The following is a 24,493-nucleotide window of genomic DNA, read 5'->3' on the forward strand; positions in this document are numbered from 1 at the left end:
AGAGGCTCAGAGACAAGATAAAGTACAGCGCTGATACTTAGCCGTGGCTTCCTCCTGCCCCATAAACACCTCTAAGTCCCACACCATCCTCCTGCGGTCTGCCGTTCAGCCGTGGTGAGCTTCATTACTGGCCTCAGTGACGTCAGGCCGGGTCTACTGCGCATGCGTGGGAGGTCTGCGCATGCGCAGTAGACCCTGACTGGCATCGACTGTGGCTAGTAATGGAGATTACCGCTGAACGTCAGACCGCGGGAGGACGGCGTGGGACTTAGACGTGTTTATGGGGCAGGAGGAAGCCCCGAGTAAGTATCAGCGCTGTACTTTATCCCGTCTCTGAGCCTCTTTAAGGTAGCCATACATCAGGTGACTTGGCAGCCGTTTGACCATCTGATTTGATTATTAAAATCAAATCCAATGAAAATGTGTGCCGCCAAGTGCATGCCCGACCGACAATGCGACCAATTTCAGGCAACCACGTGGCATGCAGGTTTGGAGAACGGAATGCGCCCGGAGCCAGCAGAGATCGCGGACAGGTAATGTATAACTTGCACTGGGCATGGGGGATATTTAACATTAGGGGGACAGCGGCGAGGCAGCCAGATGCGGCGTCACAAGGCCGATTTCTGTTCATTTTCAGCAGGAAATCAGATTCAATTAGAGAGAGATGTCTGTTGGTCGAATCTGCCCATCATCGATAGATGGATGGCTACCTTTAGGCTTCGTGCACACATCTAATTTTAATCTTCAGATGACTGACTCATTTTGCCACTGCTATGTAGTATGAGGGCTAACAGATTTTAAATCCAGTGAACAGACTGTGTAGGTAAGCTCTCATACTACCTGGAAGTGGTAACATTGGCCAGTCATCTACAGATAACAATTGAATGTGTGTACAGACCATTAATTTACTACAGTCCTTCCCAGCACAGGAGGCATTGTGGTCCATCGCACATAATTTGCATTGTAGACCACTAAACACAATTGCCATGTTCTCAGCATGTGGTGTTGGATTTTACCCTGTCATGTGTATTGATTGAATAAAGCCATATTGATTCTACCGACATCGTGCGGATTTCACTTTCTACAGTACTGGATCTGAGGTCTTAGCAGCCCGTTTTCCTGCACTGTCGGTGGATGGAGGTCGTGAGCGGAGTTCCACGTATATTGTGCCATGTTCTCAGTAGTAGCAGAATTTCACCTTCACATTCTCCTGGTGAAAGTAATACTGTTATCTTCTTATCTCTTTTAGTTAATCAATATGTATGGTAATACGTTTTGTATTTTTGAACACAGCATTCTTTTGAAGCATTCTGTTAAAATAATAATAATTTTAAAGATCTCTTTAAAGGGAACCTGAAGTGAGAGGTGTATGGAAGCTGCCATATTTATTTCCTTTTAAACAATACCTGTTTCCTGGCAGTCCTGTTGATCTATTTGGCTGCAGTAGGGACTGAATTGCACACAAGACACAAGCATGTGGCTAAGTCAGTCAAGCTTAAAGAAAACCTGTACTGAAAAAAAGTTCCCCCAGGAGGTACTCACCTCAGTAGGGGGAAGCCTCTGGACCCTATCGAGGCTTCCCCCTCCTCCTGTGTCCCACGGCAGTCTAGCTGCAGCCCCCGGAACGCACAGACGACAATTTGTCGCGCTGTCCAATATTTACCTTTTCTGGCTCCAGCGGGGGCGCTGTTGCGGCTCTTCTGACGGAGATAGGCGGAAATAGCCGATCTCCGTCGGGTCCGCTCTACTGCGCAGGCGTAGGAGACTTGGGAAGAGCGGATACTGCGCCAGCGCTGGAGCCAAGTGGTAAATATTTACGTCGCCGTGGGGCCGAGTAGGAAGGGGGAAACCTCGATAGGATCCGAAGGCTTCCACCCGAGGTGAGTACCCCCCAGGGGTTTTCTTCATTACAGATTTTCTTTAAAGCGGACCCAAACCAAACATTTTTTTAATTCAAAATATTTAGTTGCACCACTCTGACACATACAAAGATAAATAAACATTCCTTCAAGCCTATGAGCATTTCAGTGCATGCTTTTCACCCTTCTCTTTTCATAACTAGGGTTATACTGCTGGCAGCCATTAGCAATTCCTCCTTTGCTGGACACCACCTACTCCACCAGTTTGCCGGATCCTGTCCCGGCAATTTGAAAGGAAGGGAGGGGTTCCTCCAATAAATGTAAAATATTTTATATTTGTCATCATGCAGCTGAAAAAAGGCTGCTATTTATTATAATTTAGAAAATAGATTTTATTTCTGAAATCTTGTATTTTTTATTTGGGTCCACTTTAAGTCGGAAGCACATGATCTGCATGCTTGTTCAGGTTCTATGGCTAAAGGTATTAGAGGTAGAAGATCAGCAGCACAGCCAAGAAATTTGCATTGTTTAAAAGGAAATAAGTATGGCAGCCTCCATGTACCTCTCACTTCAGATGTGATTTTAGATAAGTCATAGTCCTGCCTTCCGGAATAGAGCCTCTTGAAGTGCCAGTAATGTAGATGTAAACTGCACAGGATGAATTGTAACTTGCTAGCTCTCAGCTGCAAACAGGCTGGGAATATGTATAATGTAATTTGTAATGTAGATTCTTGTGAATTGGTGTAAGATTTATGTTGCACTGCACCTGACCTCATGCTGATTTGTGTCTCCAATTCTCCACACAGCTGGCTAAGTACTGTGACAACATGCTGAAAAAATCAGCAAAGGGAATGACTGAGAACGAAGTGGAGGACAAGCTAACAAGTTTTATTACCGTCTTTAAGTATATTGATGACAAAGATGTTTTCCAGAAGGTATGCTCGAAGTGGAGAGGAATTTAGAAGGGTTTAGAATTTTTCAGTTTGTAGCTACAGTATCTACATTAGGCGATGGCCACCAGATCCAACCATCAGATAGATCCCGTTCTGATTGAATCTAACCAGAGAGGGGTCTATTGCCTGCCCACACTCTGCAGACAGATTTCCAATAATATTCAGCATGAAATTTATTGGAAATCATAAGTGCCAGAAATTCAGCTGCTTTGAATATCTAATTACAGCGACAGAATGCCATTACCACAATAAGGCTGAATTCACACTAAATCAGGTGACAAAACGGATCCTGTAAAAACATCAATTTTCCATTTAAACTAATAAGTTTATTACAATGGCATCAGTTTTCCATCCGGTTCCGTCTGTTCCAATGTTGTGTCGCCACCTGCTCAGTACATCCACTGCTGTTCCAGTCGTCTGCACGCTAGAAACGCCGGTATAGTGATCCCAGAGCTAAATCGGAAGCATCAGGCTCCCATTGGTTTACTAAAAAGCAATGGGAAATCCTCCCTGAGCAACGGAGGATTTTCATTGGTCCACTACTCTGTGAACCAATGACAATTCTCCCTGGGGAGGGAGGGTTGCCATTGGTCTATTGCAAACCAGTGGGAGCCTGATGCTTCTGCTCAGGCTCTGGGAGCTGTATACCAGTGTTTTTTCCATGCAGGGACCCATATTGACTGCGACCGTGGTGGAAGAGCTGAATGGATTGCGGCAGGAGGGTATATGCAAAACTTGCATGGCGAACATCCTAGTGAGAATGGAGACTCTGTTCTCATAGGCAAGCATTAATTCCATCGCCATCTGGCTAATCCAGAAAAGTCATATGGGACTTAATCTTGCATTCCGCTCACCGGAACAGACCAAACTGATCTGTTTTCGAACGGATACATATAAACGGATCCTATTGCTTTGCATGGGATCCATTCCATCTGTGCCAATCCGTTCCATTCAGTTCTGATAAACTGAACGTTATTCCTGGCAGTGTCAGCACAGCCTCAAGCTAAGCATCTATGTGAATATAGATCAGGGGATCAGCGCAACCATCTTCACTACTGCGGCAGCGACGGCGCGAACATTCATTTAAAGGATTGTTTAAACAATTGCGGTAAAATGTCAACGGTGGTCAATGGGGATCTAAACAATTGTCATCTGGCATGATGGTCGCAATCACCGCACTTCGCTATACGTCATTTAACTGATTTTAGTTAATGTTACCAAAAAAAATCATTTGGCGTGAAAAAGTGTCACCCGATGCAAAAACTCGTCGTGAGTACAGACCTTGAGCCATTTTTGTGCGAGACCCTTCATTCCATACATCGGACCAACTAGTTTGACCTTTTCATGCATGTTCTTTTTGTCTATTGTCTGACATTCGTTTATTTGTCTTACAGTTTTATGCTAGAATGTTGGCAAAGCGATTAATTCATGGTTTATCAATGTCGATGGACTCTGAAGAAACAATGATTAATAAATTAAAGGTAAAGTGTATGTTGTGTTTGCAGCCTTTTTCTTTGCTTGTGACAGGAATAGAACCTGCAACGTGTACTGAGCAGTTGCTAGAGATCATAGAATAATTTATATTTCAGTTAAAAGTATGTTTTAGTTCAGCAGGAAGCAGAATTGTGAGAACTGAAACTTTTTTATTCTGAATATACGGTAATTGGCTGCTGGAAAAATTTCAGTTCAGCCCCTCTAATTCTGCTTCATGTAAAACAACTCATCTTTATCGGCTAATGGCAAAGTGTGTATGCTAATAGCCTGTGCAGCCTCCTCCCCCTGCAGTAACCCGAAACCATTTTCAGTCAGTTCAGGACCACGTCACAACTAAGTTTAGACAGTCCTAGTTTTCTTTAAAGGACATCTCTGCTGGAAGTAGGTGGTTGATGATACAGTCCTTCTCCAGAGATAATGACTGAAACCTGTGCACCCCCCTTCCTGCAGAAAATAACAATAGCATATAGTGCAGGACAAGTAGTCATAACAAACCCAGTTTCTTTTTAATTTGGGGTTAGTAGCCTCGAACAGTCGTACAATACATTTCCATTCATTTTGTTGTTTTTTTTGTAAAGATGTCAAATTAGCTTCATTATTCAGCAAAAAGGAGAGACTGGACTGGCAAACGCTTCAGGATAAAACTGTCACCACATATTCATCACCATAAGCATTGCTTCAAAATCACTACTATGCATCCAGCAACTTGTGACTCATTACACTATATATAGTCTATGCAGATCATGGCAGCTCTGACTGTTAGTAGAAAGCGAAGCAGAATGCAAAGCAAAATGACATGCAGGGAGCAAAGATGATAGCAGTTCCAGCAGTTATGGCCAGTCTGGGCACATCTTTGGCTTCAAGTCAGCTTCGTTATTCAGTAAACACTTTAGTCTGTGCACTTATTAGTAGCAGTGTTTCCTGATTCGTGGTTGAAATGTGTTCTTCAATGATGTTCCAACTGCTTCTGAAGTGTTCCGTCCCTTCTTCCTTGTACATTGTCCCTTCAGAATATTATTAGCAATTAAAGCGGACCTGAACTCTTGCACAGCAGATGATGAAAAGTCTTTATTCCACATATGGTTGCTTAAAGCAGTAGGATCAGCCATACTATGCCAGGGAAAAAAAACACATATATAAGTAGGTAAATCTACTTACATAACACATGTATTATACTGTCCATGTTTTGATTTCAGTGAATGTTATATAGTAAAGTAAGAGAATTATGTTCCTGGTGGGGTCCATGTCTTTTGCCCACAGTTAAGGCTAATGCGTGATGTCATTTCTGCCCTTTACTTTTTTTCTTGTCCCCTCCAATCGCTGAGTCGCCTCAGCCTTGCTTGTAAACACAAGTGAGTAGGGGATCAGGTTTCATATAAGAAGCTGGCAGGGAAATAAAGGGAAGAGGAGGAATAGATTATAGATAAAAAGAACCCCAAGCATGCAATTCTTTGGCACGACTACTAAAGGTCCAGTGTTCCTTAAGTATGTGATAACTCCAAATCATAACAGCAGAAAAAGTTTTAAAAGTTTTCAATGCAGGATTAGCATCTTTATCACTTAATACACTCAGACCAGTTGCTGTTGAAATTTGATTTTTATGGTGACGATACCGCTTTAAAAGGGACTCAGAGCTGAAAAAAATAAAAAGTTTTATACATACCTGGGGCTTCCTCCAGCCCTATCCACTCGGATCGCTCCCACGCCGCCGTCCTCCACTGCCCGCAGTTTCGGGAACCTCTGGCCACTCCCACTATATATGGAAGAAAGATCCAACGTCAGAACAACCCTTTAACAGTTGGGGGAAACCGTATGATACATTTGAGCAAGTCTCTGGAGAACTACTGTACAGACCAAAAGTTTGGACACACCTTCTCATTCAAAAAGTTTCAATTTATTTTCATGACTATGAACATTGTAGATTCACACTGAAGGCATCCAAACCATGAATTAACACATGTGGAAGTATAGTACATAACCAAAAAGTGTGAAACAACTGAAAATATGTTATATTATAGGTTCTTCAAAGTAGCCACCGGAGGGAGACTTCCATAGCTGTGGTTTGGAGACTACCCTATTATAATGATTCAAAAGATTTTCCCCAGTCTTTCCATGACAGGGATTAAAGGACTTACGAGGCCAATCATTGAGAGAAAGAAAAAAAAAGTTAGCTACCTGCGTCGGCTTGTAAGGCACGGAGGACGCCGTCTGCGCCCTCCGTGCCGTTCCGCCGGGTCCCCGCCGCTCAGTAGCCCCCGAACGGTCCCCGACCGCGCGGCCAGGGTCGGGCTCTCCAGACTGTACAAAGATGGCGGCCGGAGCTGGCCGCGGCTGCGCAGTCCGCAGAGTGTGGCTGCGCAGCTCTAAGGCCAACCCCCCGATCTGCTTAGGCACAGTAGTTCTGCGTGGAGAGGGCATTAGATAGAGAGGGGGAGTCGGCACTACAGCTCTTTCTGAATGCACAGAGGGAAGATGGCAGGGATCACAGCCTTCCTGCCCTTTGACACAGCGTGCTCAGGCTACAATTCGTGCAGTAATTGGATCGGGTGAACAGAGACTCGGCACTGCTGTTTACTGTCTTTTAATCCAAAGGGTGGTAACACATCATATCACATACAATATTGAAGAGGTACACATACCATGAAGGTGGAGGCTGTGAGCTGGTGGTGGGTGCTGGGCACAGATGAGCCTTACGGCCGTTTCGCGCTGTGTACGCGCTTCTACAGAGGCTGTCGGCGCCGGCCGCTGTCAGTCAAGCCCACGTTGTCTGCGGAGTACTGCGTAGGCACAGTAGTTCTGCACCTGCAAAGTACGCCGCTGACAACGTGGGCTTGACAGACGACGCTTCACGCAGGCGCAGTAAGGACAACCTCGAGGTCGTCCTCTGAACCGTGCGAGGACCCCAGGCCGGCGGCTGCGTACGGAGCACTCACTGTGGGACAGATGGTTGCGAGGGGCTGGAGAAGTAAATCCCCAGGTAAGTAAATCAGATTTGTTAATAAGTTGGCTGATGATTCCTTTAAGCTATGTCAATTTCCTAAGATCTCATAAAGACGAACTTCACAGATTCCGGGGATTGACTTTGTGCTGAATAGAGATAATTTAGTGAGTATATGTAATACATTTGCCAACAACTAAATGACTCAGATGGTGGAGCACTTAAATTGTTGGTTAGGTCATTATAGGAGGGGATTTTACCATTGGTGAGTAGAGTTGGGCCGAACCTCCGATTTTAGGTTCGCGAACCGGGTTCGCGAACTTCCGCGGAAGGTTCGGTTCGCGTTAAAGTTCGCGAACCGCAATAGACTTCAATGGGGATGCGAACTTTGAAAAAAAAAATATACAGTACATACCGGTATACAGTAGCGGCTCCACTGAACAGAACAGGTATGCAGTGGCGGGTTCACTGAACCGTACAGGTATACAGTGGCGGGTTCACTGAACAGAACAGGTATACAGTAGCGGGTCCACTGAACAGAACAGGTATGCAGTTGCGGGTCCACTGAACAGAACAGGTATGCAGTGGCGGGTTCACTGAACAGTACAGGTATACAGTGGCGGGTTCAAAGAACAGGTATGCAGTGGCAGGTTCACTGAACAGAACAGGTATGCAGTGGCGGGTTCACTGAACAGGTATACAGTGGCGTGTCCACTGAACAGAACAGGTATGCAGTGGCGGGTTCACAGAACAGGTATGCAGTGGCAGGTTCACTGAACACAACAGGTATGCATCGGCGGGTTCACTGAACAGGTATGCAGTGGCGGGTTCACTGAACAGGTATACAGTGGCGGGTCCACTGAACAGAACAGGTATGCAGTGGCAGGTTCACTGAACACAACAGGTATGCAGTGGTGGGTTCACAGAACAGGTATGCAGTGGTGGGTTCACAGAACAGGTATGCAGTGGCGTGTTCACAGAACAGGTATGCAGTGGCGGGTTCACTGAACAGGTATGCAGTGGTGGGTTCACTGAACAGGTATGCAGTGGTGGGTTCACTGAACAGGTATGCAGTGGTGGGTTCACTGAACAGGTATGCAGTGGTGGGTTCACTGAACAGGTATGCAGTGGTGGGTTCACTGAACAGGTATGCAGTGGTGGGTTCACTGAACAGGTATGCAGTGGTGGGTTCACTGAACAGGTATGCAGTGGTGGGTTCACTGAACAGGTATGCAGTGGTGGGTTCACTGAACAGGTATGCAGTGGTGGGTTCACTGAACAGGTATGCAGTGGTGGGTTCACTGAACAGGTATGCAGTGGTGGGTTCACAGTACAGGTATGCAGTGTTGGGTTCACTGAACAGGTATGCAGTGGTGGGTTCACAGTACAGGTATGCAGTGGTGGGTTCACAGAACAGGTATACAGTGGCGGGTCCACTGAACAGAACAGGTATGCAGTGGCAGGTTCACTGAACACAACAGGTATGCAGTGGTGGGTTCACAGAACAGGTATGCAGTGGTGGGTTCACAGAACAGGTATGCAGTGGTGGGTTCACAGAACAGGTATGCAGTGGCGGGTTCACTGAACAGGTATGCAGTGGTGGGTTCACTGAACAGGTATGCAGTGGTGGGTTCACTGAACAGGTATGCAGTGGTGGGTTCACTGAACAGGTATGCAGTGGTGGGTTCACTGAACAGGTATGCAGTGGTGGGTTCACTGAACAGGTATGCAGTGGTGGGTTCACTGAACAGGTATGCAGTGGTGGGTTCACTGAACAGGTATGCAGTGGTGGGTTCACTGAACAGGTATGCAGTGGTGGGTTCACTGAACAGGTATGCAGTGGTGGGTTCACTGAACAGGTATGCAGTGGTGGGTTCACAGTACAGGTATGCAGTGTTGGGTTCACTGAACAGGTATGCAGTGGTGGGTTCACAGTACAGGTATGCAGTGGTGGGTTCACAGAACAGGTATGCAGCCAGGAACAAGCTAAGCCTAACTAATCTTTCCCTATGGGAGACAGTCTGCAGCAGCTCGCCCTACTCTCACTAATGCAGGCACACGAGTGACCGTAATGGCCGCCGCTGCCTGCCTTATATAAGGGGGGTGGGGCTCCAGGGGCTAGTGTAGCCTAATTGGCTACACTGGGCCTGCTGACTGATGTAGAGGGTCAAAGTTGACCCTCCATGTGCATTATGGGGCGAACCGAACTTCCGCAAAGGTTCGCCTGCAGAACGCGAACCACGGAAGTTCGCATGGAACCGTTCGCAGGCGAACCGTTCGGCCCAACTCTATTGGTGAGGAGTATGGAAAGAATGGTCTGATATTTGAGACCTTCCACCACAAAAAGGCAGGGGGGTGTCCAGTCCAGTGAAATCCGGGTTACCAAATAATTCTGTAAGAGGCAAAGTAGGGGATTGAAGACTATACTGAAATGAAACTCGCAGTGTGTGGGCTTTAACCGGGGAGGACCTCTGAACTAGAGCCATATTTGGGTTTAAAGGACCGAATTAATCCTTGCCAGTTAACACAGGCTTAGGAGGAAATTTTCTATATTCACCCATGTGGGCGTGTGACGTTTTGCATAAATAAGTGGGAGTTGTGCTATTTGGGAAGCTTTATAATATTTGACAAGCTTTGGAACAGAAAGCCCCCCTTCAGTCTTGTGTAACATCATGATCCCCAGAGGAATGCAAGATTAAATGTTCTATTGTGTTATATTGTGATTAAATGTGATCCGGACCCAGAAGACCTGTCGCGAGGGTTCAAAACCGTCAGAGGTTTACAATTACACAAGTAGCTCCAAACACTAAAGCTCATTTGAAGCTGCCTTTGGGTTAAAGAAAACCTGAAGCGAAAGGGATATGGTGGCTGCCATTTTTATTTCCTTTTATACAATACCAGTTGCCTGGCAGCCCTGCTGAACTATTTGGCTGCAATAGTTTCACACACCAGAAACAAGCATGCAGATAATCTTGTCAGATTTGACAAAAATGCCAAAACCTCTGATCTGCATATGCTTGTACAGGGTCTATGGCTAAAATTATTAGAGGCAGAAGATTAGCAGGATAGCTAAGCAAGTGGTTGTCAGGCCTGTCTGGTTAATGAATACAATTCAGAGTGTATGCCAGTACGACTGACCCAGAGCCCAGCCCGTGACACCTGCGCTAACACAATACTACAGTAACCCTGCAGGTAGATGTAGCATACAGTCTGATAAGTAGTAATCCACCAAACAGAACCTGGTAATACTTAGTAAGCAATGGCACAGCAGATATATAATAGTCACCTTAGGCCTGGAGGATGAAGCTATCCAGACGAGGGAGTCAGATGACAGCAATGTCAGGAGTTTCAGGTGAGTAGCAAGGCAGTCCAGGTATTACTTTCCAGAGATGGCGTAGTCAAGCAATCCGAGGTCGGTCCAGGCAGTGTTCATGCAAATCCGTGTCCATGCAGAAGGTCAAACCAGGCAGCAAGCAAGTGTAGTCCAAGTACAAGAGCAAGGTTGGCAACAGGAAATCCAGCAGAGATAAACGTGGAACGAAGAACAGTTATTGCTGGAGTATAAATCTGTACAACTCATCCTGATGTTCTCTTTTGAATGTGATATACAGGCTTCACCTGGTTAGACCTTGGAATTAAATCTCCTGCCTTGTGTTACAGCAAGCCTGTGGCTATGAGTTTACCAGCAAGCTGCATCGAATGTATACCGATATGAGCGTCAGCGCTGATCTCAACAACAAGTTCAACAACTTTATCAAGAATCAAGACACAGTAATAGACCTGGGTATCAGCTTTCAGATATATGTGTTACAGGTGAGAGATTGTCACTTCCTAACTGGATTCTGTTGCACGGTAATTGGCATACACGGTGCCCACTTCAACTCCCACCACTTGCACAGTCTCCCTTTTTCATGTCTGTGCCCCAGATGGCACATAAACTCTCATTGAATACCACGTTACATAAGTGTTTGATTTAAAAACATTGTTTAAAGGGAACCTTAACTGGCGGGGAAAAAATAATTCACTTACCTGGGGGCTTTCCCAAGCCTCCTGCAGCCGTCCTGTGCCCGCGCCGGTCCTTCGGTGCCCTCCGGTCTCCCTCCGCCGCTAAGTTTCGTTTTCGGACGACTGCCAGTCGTCCTCGGGCAAAGTGTCATCTTCTTCCGCATTCCCCGTCGTAAAGAGCGTCCGCATGGCGCCAAACGCGTCATGCGGACGCGCTTTACGGCTCTTTACGACGGGGAATCCGGAAGAAGATGACGCTTTGCCCGAGGACGACTGGCAGTCGTCCGAGAACGAAACTTAGCGGCGGAGGGAGACCGGAGAGCACCGAAGGACCGGCGCGGGCACAGGACGGCTGCAGGAGGCTTGGGAAAGCCCCCAGGTAAGTGAATTATTTTTTCCCCGCCAGTTAAGGTTCCCTTTAAGTAAACCTGAGGTGGGAAAAAATGTAAACTAATCATACCTGCATAATCTTTAAGGTCTCCAGACCCTGCATTGTCCTTTTTTTTTTGTCCCTGGTCTTCCCTCTGTGCTTTTGCTTTTAGCCCCTGTTCTTGCTTCTGGTGGACGTTCAAGGGCCCATAATCTGCCCATCCATGTGCCCTTTTAATCTGCACTCCCGCAACAGCTGTGTATAGCAATCGTCACCAGGAGCAGTCCAACTGTCTCAAAACTGCACATGACTAGGCCGCTCTTGACTCTGGTTGTTCCCGATTCACTCCTTTCACCCGTAAATGGCTACCAATCTGAAACCCCTTCTCCTTGTCGGCAAAACCAAAGGAGACCACAGCTCTGTGGCTTCTCCCCCTTTTCTTTTGTTGTCGTGACCCACCTTCAGCTCTGCAGCAGTGACCTAATAGCCGTCCATCAGGCTGGGTGTGGGCCTTGTCCAAACAGGCGAAGGAGGCCACAGAGCTGCGATCCACTTTGGTCAAAAACCATCACAGTGGTTTTGTCGGTGGAGTTTCAGAATATTAGCTATTTACTGACAGGCGACTGAGTGAATTCACTTATTAATCGTTAATTATAGCTTTACTTACAACAAGATGCAAAGTAAATTTATTTTTCAGCATGCTCTAGGTGCTCTTTTATGGTTTTAATCCGTGATATTCTGTCCCCATTTGGGAAAAATAGGTATAGATAAATAATACTGCTTGGTGTCACTTCTGTATAATCTGCATTTGTGTCTTTCAGGCTGGTGCTTGGCCATTAACTCAGGCCCCATCCTCAACATTTGCCATACCTCAGGAACTGGAAAAGTGTGTTCAGATGGTGAGTTACCATGGTGGGGAAATCAGAACGATTGGAGAGGTTAGGAGTAGCCTAAGACCTTTAAAGCGGACGTGAACTGAGAACATCCTCTCTGCTCTAAAAGATACACAACAGCATAATAACCTGTAAAGGAATCATCAGCCATAAAATGCTGCCCCCTGATATACTGACCCAGGGCTTCCTCCAGTCCCTTTCAGCCGACATGTCCCACACCGCATCTCGCAGCCACCGACCCGTGGTCGCCACCGGTGCAGAGGCCAACCTTACTGTGACTGTATGAGCGCTGCTGTCAGCCTGTCAGTCAAGCCCACGTCCGCTGTGTACTGCGCAGGTGCAGAACTACTGTGCTTGTGCAGTACACCGCAGACAATGTAGGCTTGATTTACAGCGTCGCTCGTGCAGGCACACTAGAGGAGGTTGCCCTCTGCACCAGCGGGGACCCCAGGCCGGCGGCTGCGAGCAGAGATGTACCGACTTAGCCCTGAATGAGGGATTGAGTCCTGACTCCTGCCGGGTGATGGTCCTCATTTTAGTGCGCGGGGCTTTGGTCCTCATATTAAAGCTGGTCTTCCTTTTATACAATTTTTAACATTTGGGCGTCAGACCTTGCAAGGAACCAAAGACTAATTGGCGGCCTGGTTGACAGCTGGCTAATCAGTGCCTTACCGTGAATAAGTCAATCAGAAGCTCTGTGTACCTGAAAGGTAAACTGTAGCATCATATAGGTTAAAATAAAGGTACTGAAAGGTCTCCAGAATCGAATCAGGCAAAACCGGCGTAGGAAATTTGGGCTCACCAGGCACCACCATAGACTGCAATGGGAATTACGGCTGTAGTGGCACCTGGGCAGTCAAGAGACGGCGACCAAATTACGATAAAAACAGTGTAATTCAGCTGCCAGCAATAGCTGTCAGCCAAATTGCACCGTACCCCTAACTCCATGGCGGCCTGGAGGAGGAATAGTACACCACCAGGACTTTTGCAGGAGCAGGGTGAGACAATTTTCGGCTTTGCCATCGCCCAAATTTACCAGCACCTTAATTACATGTACACCTCCAGAATGGCCGTTATTCAAAATTGCAACTGGATTGCTTCGGTCTCCTGTGGGGTTGGGGGAATCTTATTGTATAGTATTTGGTTATTCCAGGACTTTTTAAAGTGGACCTGAACTCAGAACTCCTCTCTGCTCTAAAAGATACACAACGGCATAATAACCCTTAAACAAAAACCATTTTTTTTGTTACAGCTGATACAAATCCTAAAATAAATTTGCACAGTTTCTGCATCCTGATTCATGGACGCAGTCATATTGTTTACAGCCTGTACTTTCAAATGGGCTTATCTGCCGTGGCAGTCGTGTTCCATGGGAGGATCAAATTACAACTTGTGATTAGACACAAATGAAGGGGAATTAAACAGGCTAAACTCTCTAAATACATTCAGGGTGCATTTCTTTGTTTTCCTTCTGTCCTGTGCAAGAGTTCAGGTCCACTCTAATAATATATATCAGTGCATAATATTTTCCCCTTACAATTTGTGTTTTTAACCGATTCTTTACTTTGTTTTCTAGTTTGAATTATTTTACAATCAGCACTTCAGTGGCAGGAAGCTGACATGGTTGCACTACCTGTGTACAGGTAATTCTTACTCTGTCATGTATCATTCCATCAGTATTTATAGAGGATTGTAGTCACACAACTGCTGTTTCAGATCTTGCAACAGCCTTTGCTGTGCTCTGACCTCTCCTCTGTCACCCTTGCTGCCTAAATGTAATTTAAAGGGGAAAAAACATCAGCATAGTTCCCTCCCAAGCCTCATTTTACTTAATGCCAGATTGCTTTATGGAGTCCGCTTGGGTCTCTAGCTCCTGATCAATACCATCCTGTATTGTCCATGACAATTTATATTATGAAATATTTCCGTGCTTCTTTTCAAAATAGAGCAACAATTATTAAGCACCAATCAGGCCCATAAGTGTTAGACATTTTCATAATCAATTTGACCATTTCAGTTAGAATAATCTGACAATTCGGATCGATAATCGACAATTCGGATCGATCAATTGGAAGGTAAAATTGAATGGTTATTGGACACCTTAGCCACTTCACTACTCATATTTTTACCCTGCTGATGTTTGCCTAATGTATATGAGTTATAATTATATGCGGTTTATAAAGATTGTGCTATACAGCTGAAATGTCGGTGGGGGGGGGGGGGGGGGGGTTGTGGGATCAGAGAATGTGCTAGACATGCCATAACTCAGTGAGGATTGTTTAATGGCGGTGCCTCCCACCTGCATGTGTGGATCGGCTGGTTATTTGTTATAGTTTTCTTTTGTTTGTTCTTGATCCTTTTGAAAAAAAATTAAAAAGAATTGAAAAAAAGCAAATTTAACTTCGGAGGGCTTTTTACACTTCTGTACCAGAGCAATTTTCACCTTTCAGTGCTCCTTCCATTCATTCACCTAGAACTATTACTACTTATCACAATAAAATGATCTATAATCTTGTTTTTTTCACCACCAATTAGGCTTTCTTTGAGTGGTACATTTTGCTAAGCATTATTTTATTCTAAATGCATTTTAACAGGAAAAAATTAAGAAAAAATAATCTGTTTTCGGCCATTATATGTTTAAAAAATACACGCTACCGTAATTAAAACCCACGCATTTTATTTGCCCATTAGTCCTGGTTATTAAAATGTTTAAAATATTTCCCTAGTACAGTGTATGGCGACAATATTTTATTTGGAAATAAAAGGTGCATTTTTTCAGTTTTCACTATTTACAAGCCCATATTGTCAAAAATCACAGTAATATACCCTTTTGACATACATATAAGAAAAAAGTTCAGTCACTAAGGTGTATTTTTTTTTTCTTTTATGCAAATTATTTATTTGGATTAATATGGTAGAGTGTGGGAATTAACTAGTTAATTTTAAATTAAGTGTAGGTCTTATTAAAAAAAGGTATGTAGGTGTAATTTTACTATTTGGCCACAAGATGTCCTCGCGCATTACTTTCCATTGCGTATTATTAGTACGCTAAACAAGATGTAATGCGTGGACGTGTTACTCCGGAAGATAATATGACGCAGGCATCTCATTGATGCCGGTGTACAGTGACACGGGGGCTTAGATTAATGAATGGGAAGGGTGTTCCCTTTGTCTTCTCCCCTCTAACAGGTGGCGGCGAGTACCTGCGTGGGAACAAGCGGTGGCCACCTGCCGCCATTAACGATTATCTACATGGCCAGTCAGGAACTGAAGTCCTGCCCAACATAGATATACTACATCAGTGCTGTCCAACTGGCGGCCCGCGGGCCGCATCCGGCCCGCCAGGCCACCTGCTGCGGCCCGCTCGTCTCCCTGGGATGCAGGCATGGCTTGCGCTATGGGCGCCATGCCTGCTCCCTCTTATTGTGTCCCCGCTGGCCTCTCCGGTGTCCCCGCTGGCCTCTCCTATGTCCCCCTGCTGCCGCTGCCTCTCCTATGTCCCCCCGCTGCCGCTGCCTCACAGATCAGACCTCACAGATCGCGGCGACTGATGTAAACAGAGGGCGCATGGTACCCGCACGGAGTACGTCACATGCGGAAGTGAATCATTAGTCACTACCGCATGTGACGTTCTGCCGCGCGGGTGTCATGCGCGCGCTCTGCTTGCTTCAGTCGCCGCGATCTGTGAGGTCTGATCTGTGAGGCAGCGGCAGCGGGGGGACATAGGAGAGGCAGCGGCAGCAGGGGGACATAGGAGAGGCAGCGGCATCGTCAGCGGGGACACCGGAGAGGCCAGCGGGGACACCGGAGAGGCCAGCGGGGACACCGGAGAGGCCAGCGGGGACACCGGAGAGGCCAGCGGGGACACAGGAGAGGCCAGCCCCAGAGGTAACGGCTCGCTACTGGTGGGGGCACCTGTCACTAGCTGGGGGGGCTCCTGTCACTATCTAACTGGGGGGGCACCTGTCACTATCTAACTGGGGGGGCTCCTGTCACTATCTAACTGGGGGGGCACCTGTCACTAACTAACTGGGGGGGCTCCTGTCACTATCTAACTGGGGGGGCTCCTGTCACTAACTGGGGGGGCTCCTGTCACTATCTAACTGGGGGGGCACCTGTCACTATCTAACTGGGGGGGCACCTGTCACTATCTAACTGGGGGGGCACCTGTCACTAACTGGGGGGTCACCTGTCACTATCTAACTGGGGGGGCACCTGTCACTAACTAACTGGGGGGGCTCCTGTCACTAACTGGGGGGGCTTCTGTCACTATCTAACTGGGGGGGCACCTGTCACTATCTAACTGGGGGGGCTCCTGTCACTATCTAACTGGGGGGGCACCTGTCACTATCTAACTGGGGGGGCACCTGTCACTATCTAACTGGGGGGGCACCTGTCACTAACTGGGGGGTCACCTGTCACTAACTGGGGGGGCTCCTGTCACTATCTAACTGGGGGGGCACCTGTCACTATCTAACTGGGGGGGCTCCTGTCACTATCTAACTGGGGGGGCACCTGTCACTATCTAACTGGGGGGGCTCCTGTCACTATCTAACTGGGGGGCACCTGTCACTATCTAACTGGGGGGGCACCTGTCACTATCTAGCTGGGGGGCACCTGTCACTATCTAAGTGGGGGGCACCTGTCACTATCTAAGTGGGGGGCACCTGTCACTAAAGGGGCATTCTGCTTATTTATGTGAAATGCTGTCTATTTATGTGCCTCATGACTGCTGAATTTGTCTTGTTGGGGGCCTCATGATTTGTTGGGGGCATCACGATTGCTAAATTTGTCTTGTTGGGGGCCTCAAGATTGCTGAATGTGTCTTGTTGGGGGCCTCATGATTTTTTGGGGGCCTCATGATTGCTAAATTTGTCTTGTTGGGGGCATCATGATTGCTGAATTTGTCTTGTTGGGGGCCTCATGATTTGTTGGGGGCCTCATGATTGCTGAATTTGTCTTGTTGGGGGTCACATGATTGCGAACTGTGAGACTATGGAAAAGCTGAATCGTCATCATGAGACAATAGCATTAAACCTACTTTTTTAGCTTTTTAAAACGGAAAATAAAACTGGGAGGTTCTAAAAAAAAAACCACATTTTTCAGGAGTAGGATGGATGAAATTGTTTATCTTCACAGTTTATTTTCAACTTGGATTTTCCATAATGTTCATGTATGAGTTAAAACGTTTGTATGTAGTTTAAATTGCTGTTGCCACTTTGCGATAAGTGACTTTTGGGTTGCAGTTTGGACACTCGGCCTCCAAAAGGTTCACCACCACTATCCTAATCTAATGTCCCACATTGCTAAGTTCATGTAAATTTGTCTCCACCCGTGGCCACACCCGCATTCTGGTCCATGGCCACACCCATTTTTCGGCGCGGCCCTCGTGTTTTCTGGCGCGCTATGCGCGCCACACAACTTCACCATTATTTTAAATTGCATTTTGTGAAAAGTGCTGCCAATCTAATTATCCTTTAATTGCATTTTTTCCGGGGGGGGGGGGGCTTTGGCGGGGCAGCGGCTCTAGCAAGAACCTTCGGCCCTCCACCATGGGGTCTGAAAAAAAAATGGCCCTCCATGCCCATGAAGTTGGACAGCACTGTACTACATGGAAGTGGTTAAAGGAAACCTGAGATGTAAATACTGCTGTATTTATACTTACCTGAGGCTTCCTTCCGCCCCATGGGTGGTCCGTGGGCTCCCTCGCCGTTCTCACTGACCAATCCGTTGTCCCTTTGGTCGCCTCCAGTATTTTCTTTGTTTGGGTTCTTCTGCACATGCGAGCACCCATCGCTCTCCCACGCCAGGACTGTCCTGCACAGTAGAACACCATGACTGGCCCTGACTGAAGATACCAGAGGTGACCGCGGGACAGTGGAGTGGCCCGGGAGGACAGCAAGGGAGCCACAGGCCTCATGGGACTGGAGGAACCCCCTGTTGAGTATTATTGTCGCACAGTGTACCCTCTCAGGGTACACTTTAAATAAAGTCTCTTAGACTCAGATGATTTCCGAACAATGTAATGGTTTTAGCAGTAATACTTGCAGGAGCATTGGTGAACAGCATCTGCAATTTAATAGCATTAACAAGCCATAGGAATTTTGAGTCGTGGTCACTCACTAGCTGGTGCAGAAGTGGAATCAGTTTCCAAATCCGATCTAATTTCAAATCACGGTTGAGATTGGACAAATCTAATTTTACTTCTTGTGCACTTATCAAAAACTATGTTCTTTTGAGCAGGTGAAGTGAAAATGAACTACCTGTCCAAACCTTACGTAGCGATGGTCACTACATACCAAATGGCTGTCCTACTAGCCTTCAACAATAGTGAGATCGTCACCTACAAAGAACTACAAGACAGCACACAGATGAATGAGAAGGAGCTGACCAAAACTATCAAATCTCTACTGGACGTCAAGATGATTAATCATGATTCTGAAAAGGTTGGACTTCATTACAGTTTACATATTTTATGCATGTTTCAGGACAGTGCTTTGGAAAGCACCGTAGTGACATATAGTAGAATGCAGTTAATTATTCAGGATACTCAATTTTGTTAGTTCTCCTCCATCAGAAAAACTTCCTAGATTTATCAGAAACACTTCCTATATTTATATATTGTTGTATATTGGTATGTAACCCCACCCTCTCAGTGATATTCAGCCTAGGCTCTTTATTGTGCAGAATTTTCCTCCCAGAGCATTCTGGGAGACCACATGCTGTTAATTCTGCTCTCTTCTGAACACACAGTAAAGATACATTCTGCAGTGATGCACTTGCCAGCCGTAAAGATATTGCCTCCTGTTCTAAATTATCTGCATTGAGGGGAAATTTGGGTGCCCAGTAAGGGTAATACTGGGAAGGGGGTCTTAAGGGTTAGGTGTATTTGGGGGTCTTAAGGGTTAGGCGTGGGGGAGGGCACATTAACTATTAGGGCATACAGTGACTGGGGAGAAGAAAGCAGGGATTTTGGAAAAATGGAGCACTCCAGGCTGAGTCACACTAGGTTTAGATGCTGTTCCTTGGCATATACTTTTAAATAATGGTTCTTTAAAGAGCTCCTCCGGCCAAATAAAGGTTTGAATGGCAATACATATATGTAGTCTATGCACTGTGTACAGTTAGATAAACATACAAAGTTTACTTCTGGCACATTGTAGTGGATAGAACAGACACACATTTATATCTGTAGTAGCACTTCTTTCTTTCTCCTCATGCTGAAGCCTTGCCAAAGTACTCCCACAGCATTGTATCCTCCCCTTCAGCCTGGTTCCCTCCGCTGCCTCTCACTTCCCTGCTCTCTGCCTGCCTGGATCAATTTACATCTCTTATCACAGTGTGTGAGAGAGAAGAGACAAAGCAGAACAGCTGCAGCCTGTCTTATCATGTCTGTTTGCTATAATTCTTATTCCATGTCTGTCTGCCTGCCTGGATTAAATCTCTTTTCACAGAGGTTGTAGGCTCGGAGAAGGACATGGGGTGGAGTTAGGATATCAGTCCCCCAGCATCCTTTGCACCTACCGTTTGGAAAGAAAAAAAATCACCCTGACCCAACTTCACGCTGGGGTGGGGATTTCAAAACCATATGTGAAATAAGGATCTTGGGGTGAGAAAATCACACTCTATTATGTGTGATGTTATATATCTTGGACACTTATTAGGTTTAAAGCAAACTGTAATTTATAATGTAGGTACTTGTTGTATTAGCCAGCAGTAGTTTCTTTGGTAAAAGTAAAGAAGTGTGAAGCAAATGTGGCAAGTGAATGTAAAATGACTTAAACTAAATGTATGATGCTTTTGTCTCCAATGCAGGAGGATGTGGAGTTAGACTCAATATTTTCATTAAATATGAACTTCAGCAGTAAAAGGACAAAATTTAAGATCACTACACCAATGCAAAAAGACACGCCGCAGGTACGTGGGTTTTTGTTTTGTTTTTTGTTCTCTCTCTCTATTCAGCTGGGGCAGATTAAAATATTTTTTGACAAGTTCTTTTTGCCTTTTGACATAATGCAAAGAGCACTGCTGTAAATTCTTTATTGAACCAATTAGCTAAAGATGTGTATTTATCCTTCCCAGGAAGTGGAGCAGACACGAAGTGCTGTCGATGAAGACCGAAAAATGTACCTTCAAGCTGCTATAGTGCGAATAATGAAAGCACGTAAAATTTTGAGACATAACGCCCTTATACAGGAGGTAAGGCCTGCTTTACATTCGTTTCTGTGTTAAAGTGCAACTATTACCCTTGAAGACAACGATTTCTCTGATTAGAAGTTTACTCCATTTCAGCCCGTGGGTATTTTTCACCTTATGCATCCGAGCAATTTTCACCTCCCATTATTTCGCCAATAACTTTATCACTGATTATCACAATAAATTGATCTATAATCCTGTTTTTCCGCCACAATTAGGCTTTCTTTGGGTGGTACATTTTGCTAAGAATTATTTTTTTCTAAATGCATTTTCACAGGAATATTCACAAATAAATGGAAAAAATTCATTATTTCTCAGTCTTCGGCCATTATAGCTTTAAAATAATACATGCTACCATAATTAAAACCTATGTATTTTATTTGCCCATTTGTCCCGGTTATTACACCATTTAAATTATGTCCCTATCACAATGTAGGGCGCCAATATTTTATTTGGAAATAAAGGTGCATTTTTTTAGTTTTGCATCCATCATTCTTAACAAGCTTATAATTTAAAAATTGTTCGTAATATACCCTCTTCACATGCATATTAAAAAAAGTCCATACCCTTAGGTAAGTATTTGTTTTGTTTTGTTTGTTACTGTAATTTTTTTTTTCATTAAAAATGTTATTTTGGTAAATTTTGGTGTGGGAGGTAAACAGTTAATATTAAATTTATTAATGTACGTTTATTTTATTAAAAAATGTATGTAGATGTAGTTTTACTATTTGGCCACAAGATGGCCACAGTGAAGTGTTTTTTTTATTTTTTATTTTTTTTTTAGCCCTGGAAGCGAAGTGCTCAGAAAGACCATGGCCTCTGATAAGCAGCGGTCGGTTTTTCTGCCGGGGACTTAGAATCAATAAATGGGAACTATGTTCCTATTCATTGATCTCCCAGCTAACTGGGTGCGGAACGGGCACACGCGCGGGAGCGGGCAGACGCACACAACAGCACAGCAGCAGCCGCCTGGATGTGACAATCACGTCCAGGCTGCAGGAATAGTTAAACTATATGTACTGTAAATGTACATTTCTCCCAAAGTAAAATTAAAATAAAATTAATTACTTTTCCCCCATGTTGCCGTTGCTTACAGTGGAGTGAAAATCTGACAGGTTTTGGACTAGTCCATCTCCTCATGGGGGGGTTCTCAATTCTAAAAAAATTACTTACTGACTTGCAATTGTTCACTTCAATTGCCAAAATAGTGTGCAAATGAATAGGAGAGCTGACTAACATTGAATAGATGCTTTCCAGAGGGTGCTTTTGTAAAGCATTAATGTAATACTAAGAATCTCCTATGAGGAGATAGACTAGTCCAAAATCTGTCAGCTTCTACCTACTGTAAGCGACAGCTACAAAGGAAAAAGGAAATTCATGGTGCTTTTTTACTCTAGTAGGAATGTACATTTTATATTTAAGTAACATTGAATTGGCCACTGAATGGAAAGAACAGAGCCCTTTCACACTACAATATATGTGTGCGTTGCGTTACATTGTAACACATTGGACGATTGTTCCAATGCAGCACAGCTGTCATTCATAGTTATCAGTGTCAGATGTGCACTGTCCCGATAAGGGAATGCAGCACAGTGCATTGTGTGCTGCACCAGAGCAAATGTCCATTCTACACTGTCCACTGTGTGCTGCATGCATAAGCACCTATAGTTTGAAAATAGCAATCACAGTTTATAGCGCTAAAATGTTTTTTTTATGTCATTGCAGTCATCTGCAATACTTTTCATTTTCTTCAGTCTCTTGCTCTACTAGCCAGTTGCAGTGGCGGCTCCAGCTTCAGATTTTTGGGGGGGCTCAAAGGGGGCACGAGGGCTGGCAGGCAGGGCTCGGGGGGGGGGGGGTATTTGCGCCGCGGTGAAAAATTGGGCGTGGTCATGATGCCATGTGGGCGGGGCTAACTGTAATGTAGTTGTACCAGCTAACGTAGTTACATGGAAAAAAAAAATGAAGTAAACGCACATATTGACAGGTAGCCTTTCACCAGTAAATGCACATAAGAATCAGCTTTTCAGCAGTTAATGCACGTAATGACAGACTGCGTTTCTGCAGTAAATGCACATAAGAGCCTGCTTTTCACCAGTTAATGCATGTAATGACCGACAGTTTCCCCATTAAATGCACATAAGAGACAGCTTTTCACCAGATAATTCACATAATGATAGACTGCGTTTCCGCAGTAAATGCACATAAGGGACAGCTTTTCACCAGTTAATGCACATAATGACAGACTGCGTTTCCGCAGTAAATGCACATAAGGGACAACTTTTCACCAGTTCATGCACATAATGACAGACAGCATTTCCCCAGTAAATGCACATAAGAGACAGCTTTTCACCAGTTAATGCACATGACAGACAGCCTTTCACCAGTTAATGCCCATAAGAGACAGCTTTTCACCATTAAATGCACATAAGAGACAGCTTTTCACCAGTAAATGCACGTAATGACAGACAGCTTTTCACCAGTAAATGCATGTAATAACAGACAGCGTTTCCCCATTAAATGCACATAAGAGACAGCTTTTCACCAGTAAATGCACGTGACAGACAGCATTTCCCCAGTAAATGCATGTAATGAGAGACAGCATTTCACCAGTTAATGCATATAATGACAGACAGCCAGTGTCCCCAGGTGTATAGATGTCCCCAGTATATGTAGTCAGGCTAGTGATGGTGGACTGGGGGCCCCAGGGCACCTCAGGCCTGGCTAGTGGTGGGCTGGAGGCCTCAGGCCTGGCTGGTGGTGGTGGGCTGGGACCCCCAGGGCAGCTCAGGCCTAGCTGGTGGTGAGCTGAAGGCCTCAGGCCTTGGTGGTGGTGGTGGTAGGTTGGGGGCCCCAGGGCAGCTAAGGCATGGCTGGTGGTGGGCTGGGGGCCGCAGCACAGCTCAGGCCTGGGTGGTGGGTGTTCTGAGGCCCCCCAGGGGGGTGCTCAGAGTCAGGCCTGGTGGTTGGTGGTGGTGTCTGCTGAGCTGCCCTAGGCCTGGGTGGCTGCCTGGTGCACAGTTGCAAAAAAACAATTTAGCAGTTGGCTGGCTGGAGTAAACAGGACAGGACACCCTGACCCACCACACCCACCTTGTCGGAGTTTCGACTCCTGAGTCCTGCTGGCTGTCTAGCTGACTGACTGGCTCGGCTCCAGAGTCCAGCCTTCAGTCCTGTGCGCTGTCCGTGGGTGCCTGGGTCACTCACTGCCACTGGATGTGACTGAGTGTTACTGACTAGAAGTCAGTGACTCTGCACCCAGTAGGTGGTAAGGTGCCCCCCCCCCCCAGTACAGGTAGTAGGGTGTCCCCAGGTGGTGGTTGGGTGGGTAGGTAGGTAGCAGTGTGTGGGGTTTAGGTAGGTGTGTAGCAGTGTATTAGGTAGGTAGATAGCACTGTGTGGGTAGGTAGGTAGCAGTTTTTTTTTTTTTTAGGTAGGTAGATAGCAATGCGTGGGTTAAAGTAGATAAGTAGGAGCTTGTGGGTTTTAGGTAGGCAGGTAGGTAAGTGTGCGGATAGGTAGGTAGGTAACAGTGTTTGGGTGGGTGGTTATTTGGGTAGCTAGGTAAAGTTTAGGTAGCAGTGGGTGGTTAGGTATGTTGGTAAGGTTTAGGTAGGTAGGTAGGCAGGCAGCAGTGGGTGGTTTCTGGTAGGTAGAGAGGATAGGTAGGTAGCAGTAAGTGGTTATGTAGGTAGGTAGTGTTTCTTTCCCCCCTCCTCCTCCCATCAGACCTGCAGATCAGCGCGGCGAGCAGGGGCAGAGACCTCAGATCAGCGTGGGACCCG

General features: G+C 45.7%; 1 protein-coding gene across 2 annotated transcripts in view; it reads left to right on the forward strand.

Moving 5' to 3' along the window:
* Positions 1-24,493, forward strand: part of CUL2 (cullin 2) — a 123,045-nt gene that overhangs the window by 95,470 nt on the left and 3,082 nt on the right. For both annotated transcript variants that reach the window (XM_068238600.1, XM_068238599.1), the window contains exons 14-21: positions 2,666-2,794; positions 4,207-4,293; positions 10,905-11,057; positions 12,441-12,518; positions 14,089-14,155; positions 18,756-18,958; positions 20,328-20,429; positions 20,595-20,711. In XM_068238600.1, the coding sequence (XP_068094701.1) occupies positions 2,666-2,794; positions 4,207-4,293; positions 10,905-11,057; positions 12,441-12,518; positions 14,089-14,155; positions 18,756-18,958; positions 20,328-20,429; positions 20,595-20,711 (936 nt within the window). The remainder of the gene's footprint in view (positions 1-2,665; positions 2,795-4,206; positions 4,294-10,904; positions 11,058-12,440; positions 12,519-14,088; positions 14,156-18,755; positions 18,959-20,327; positions 20,430-20,594; positions 20,712-24,493) is intronic.

This window comes from Hyperolius riggenbachi, chromosome 5 (assembly GCF_040937935.1).
Source record: "Hyperolius riggenbachi isolate aHypRig1 chromosome 5, aHypRig1.pri, whole genome shotgun sequence".
Lineage (NCBI taxonomy): Eukaryota > Metazoa > Chordata > Amphibia > Anura > Hyperoliidae > Hyperolius > Hyperolius riggenbachi.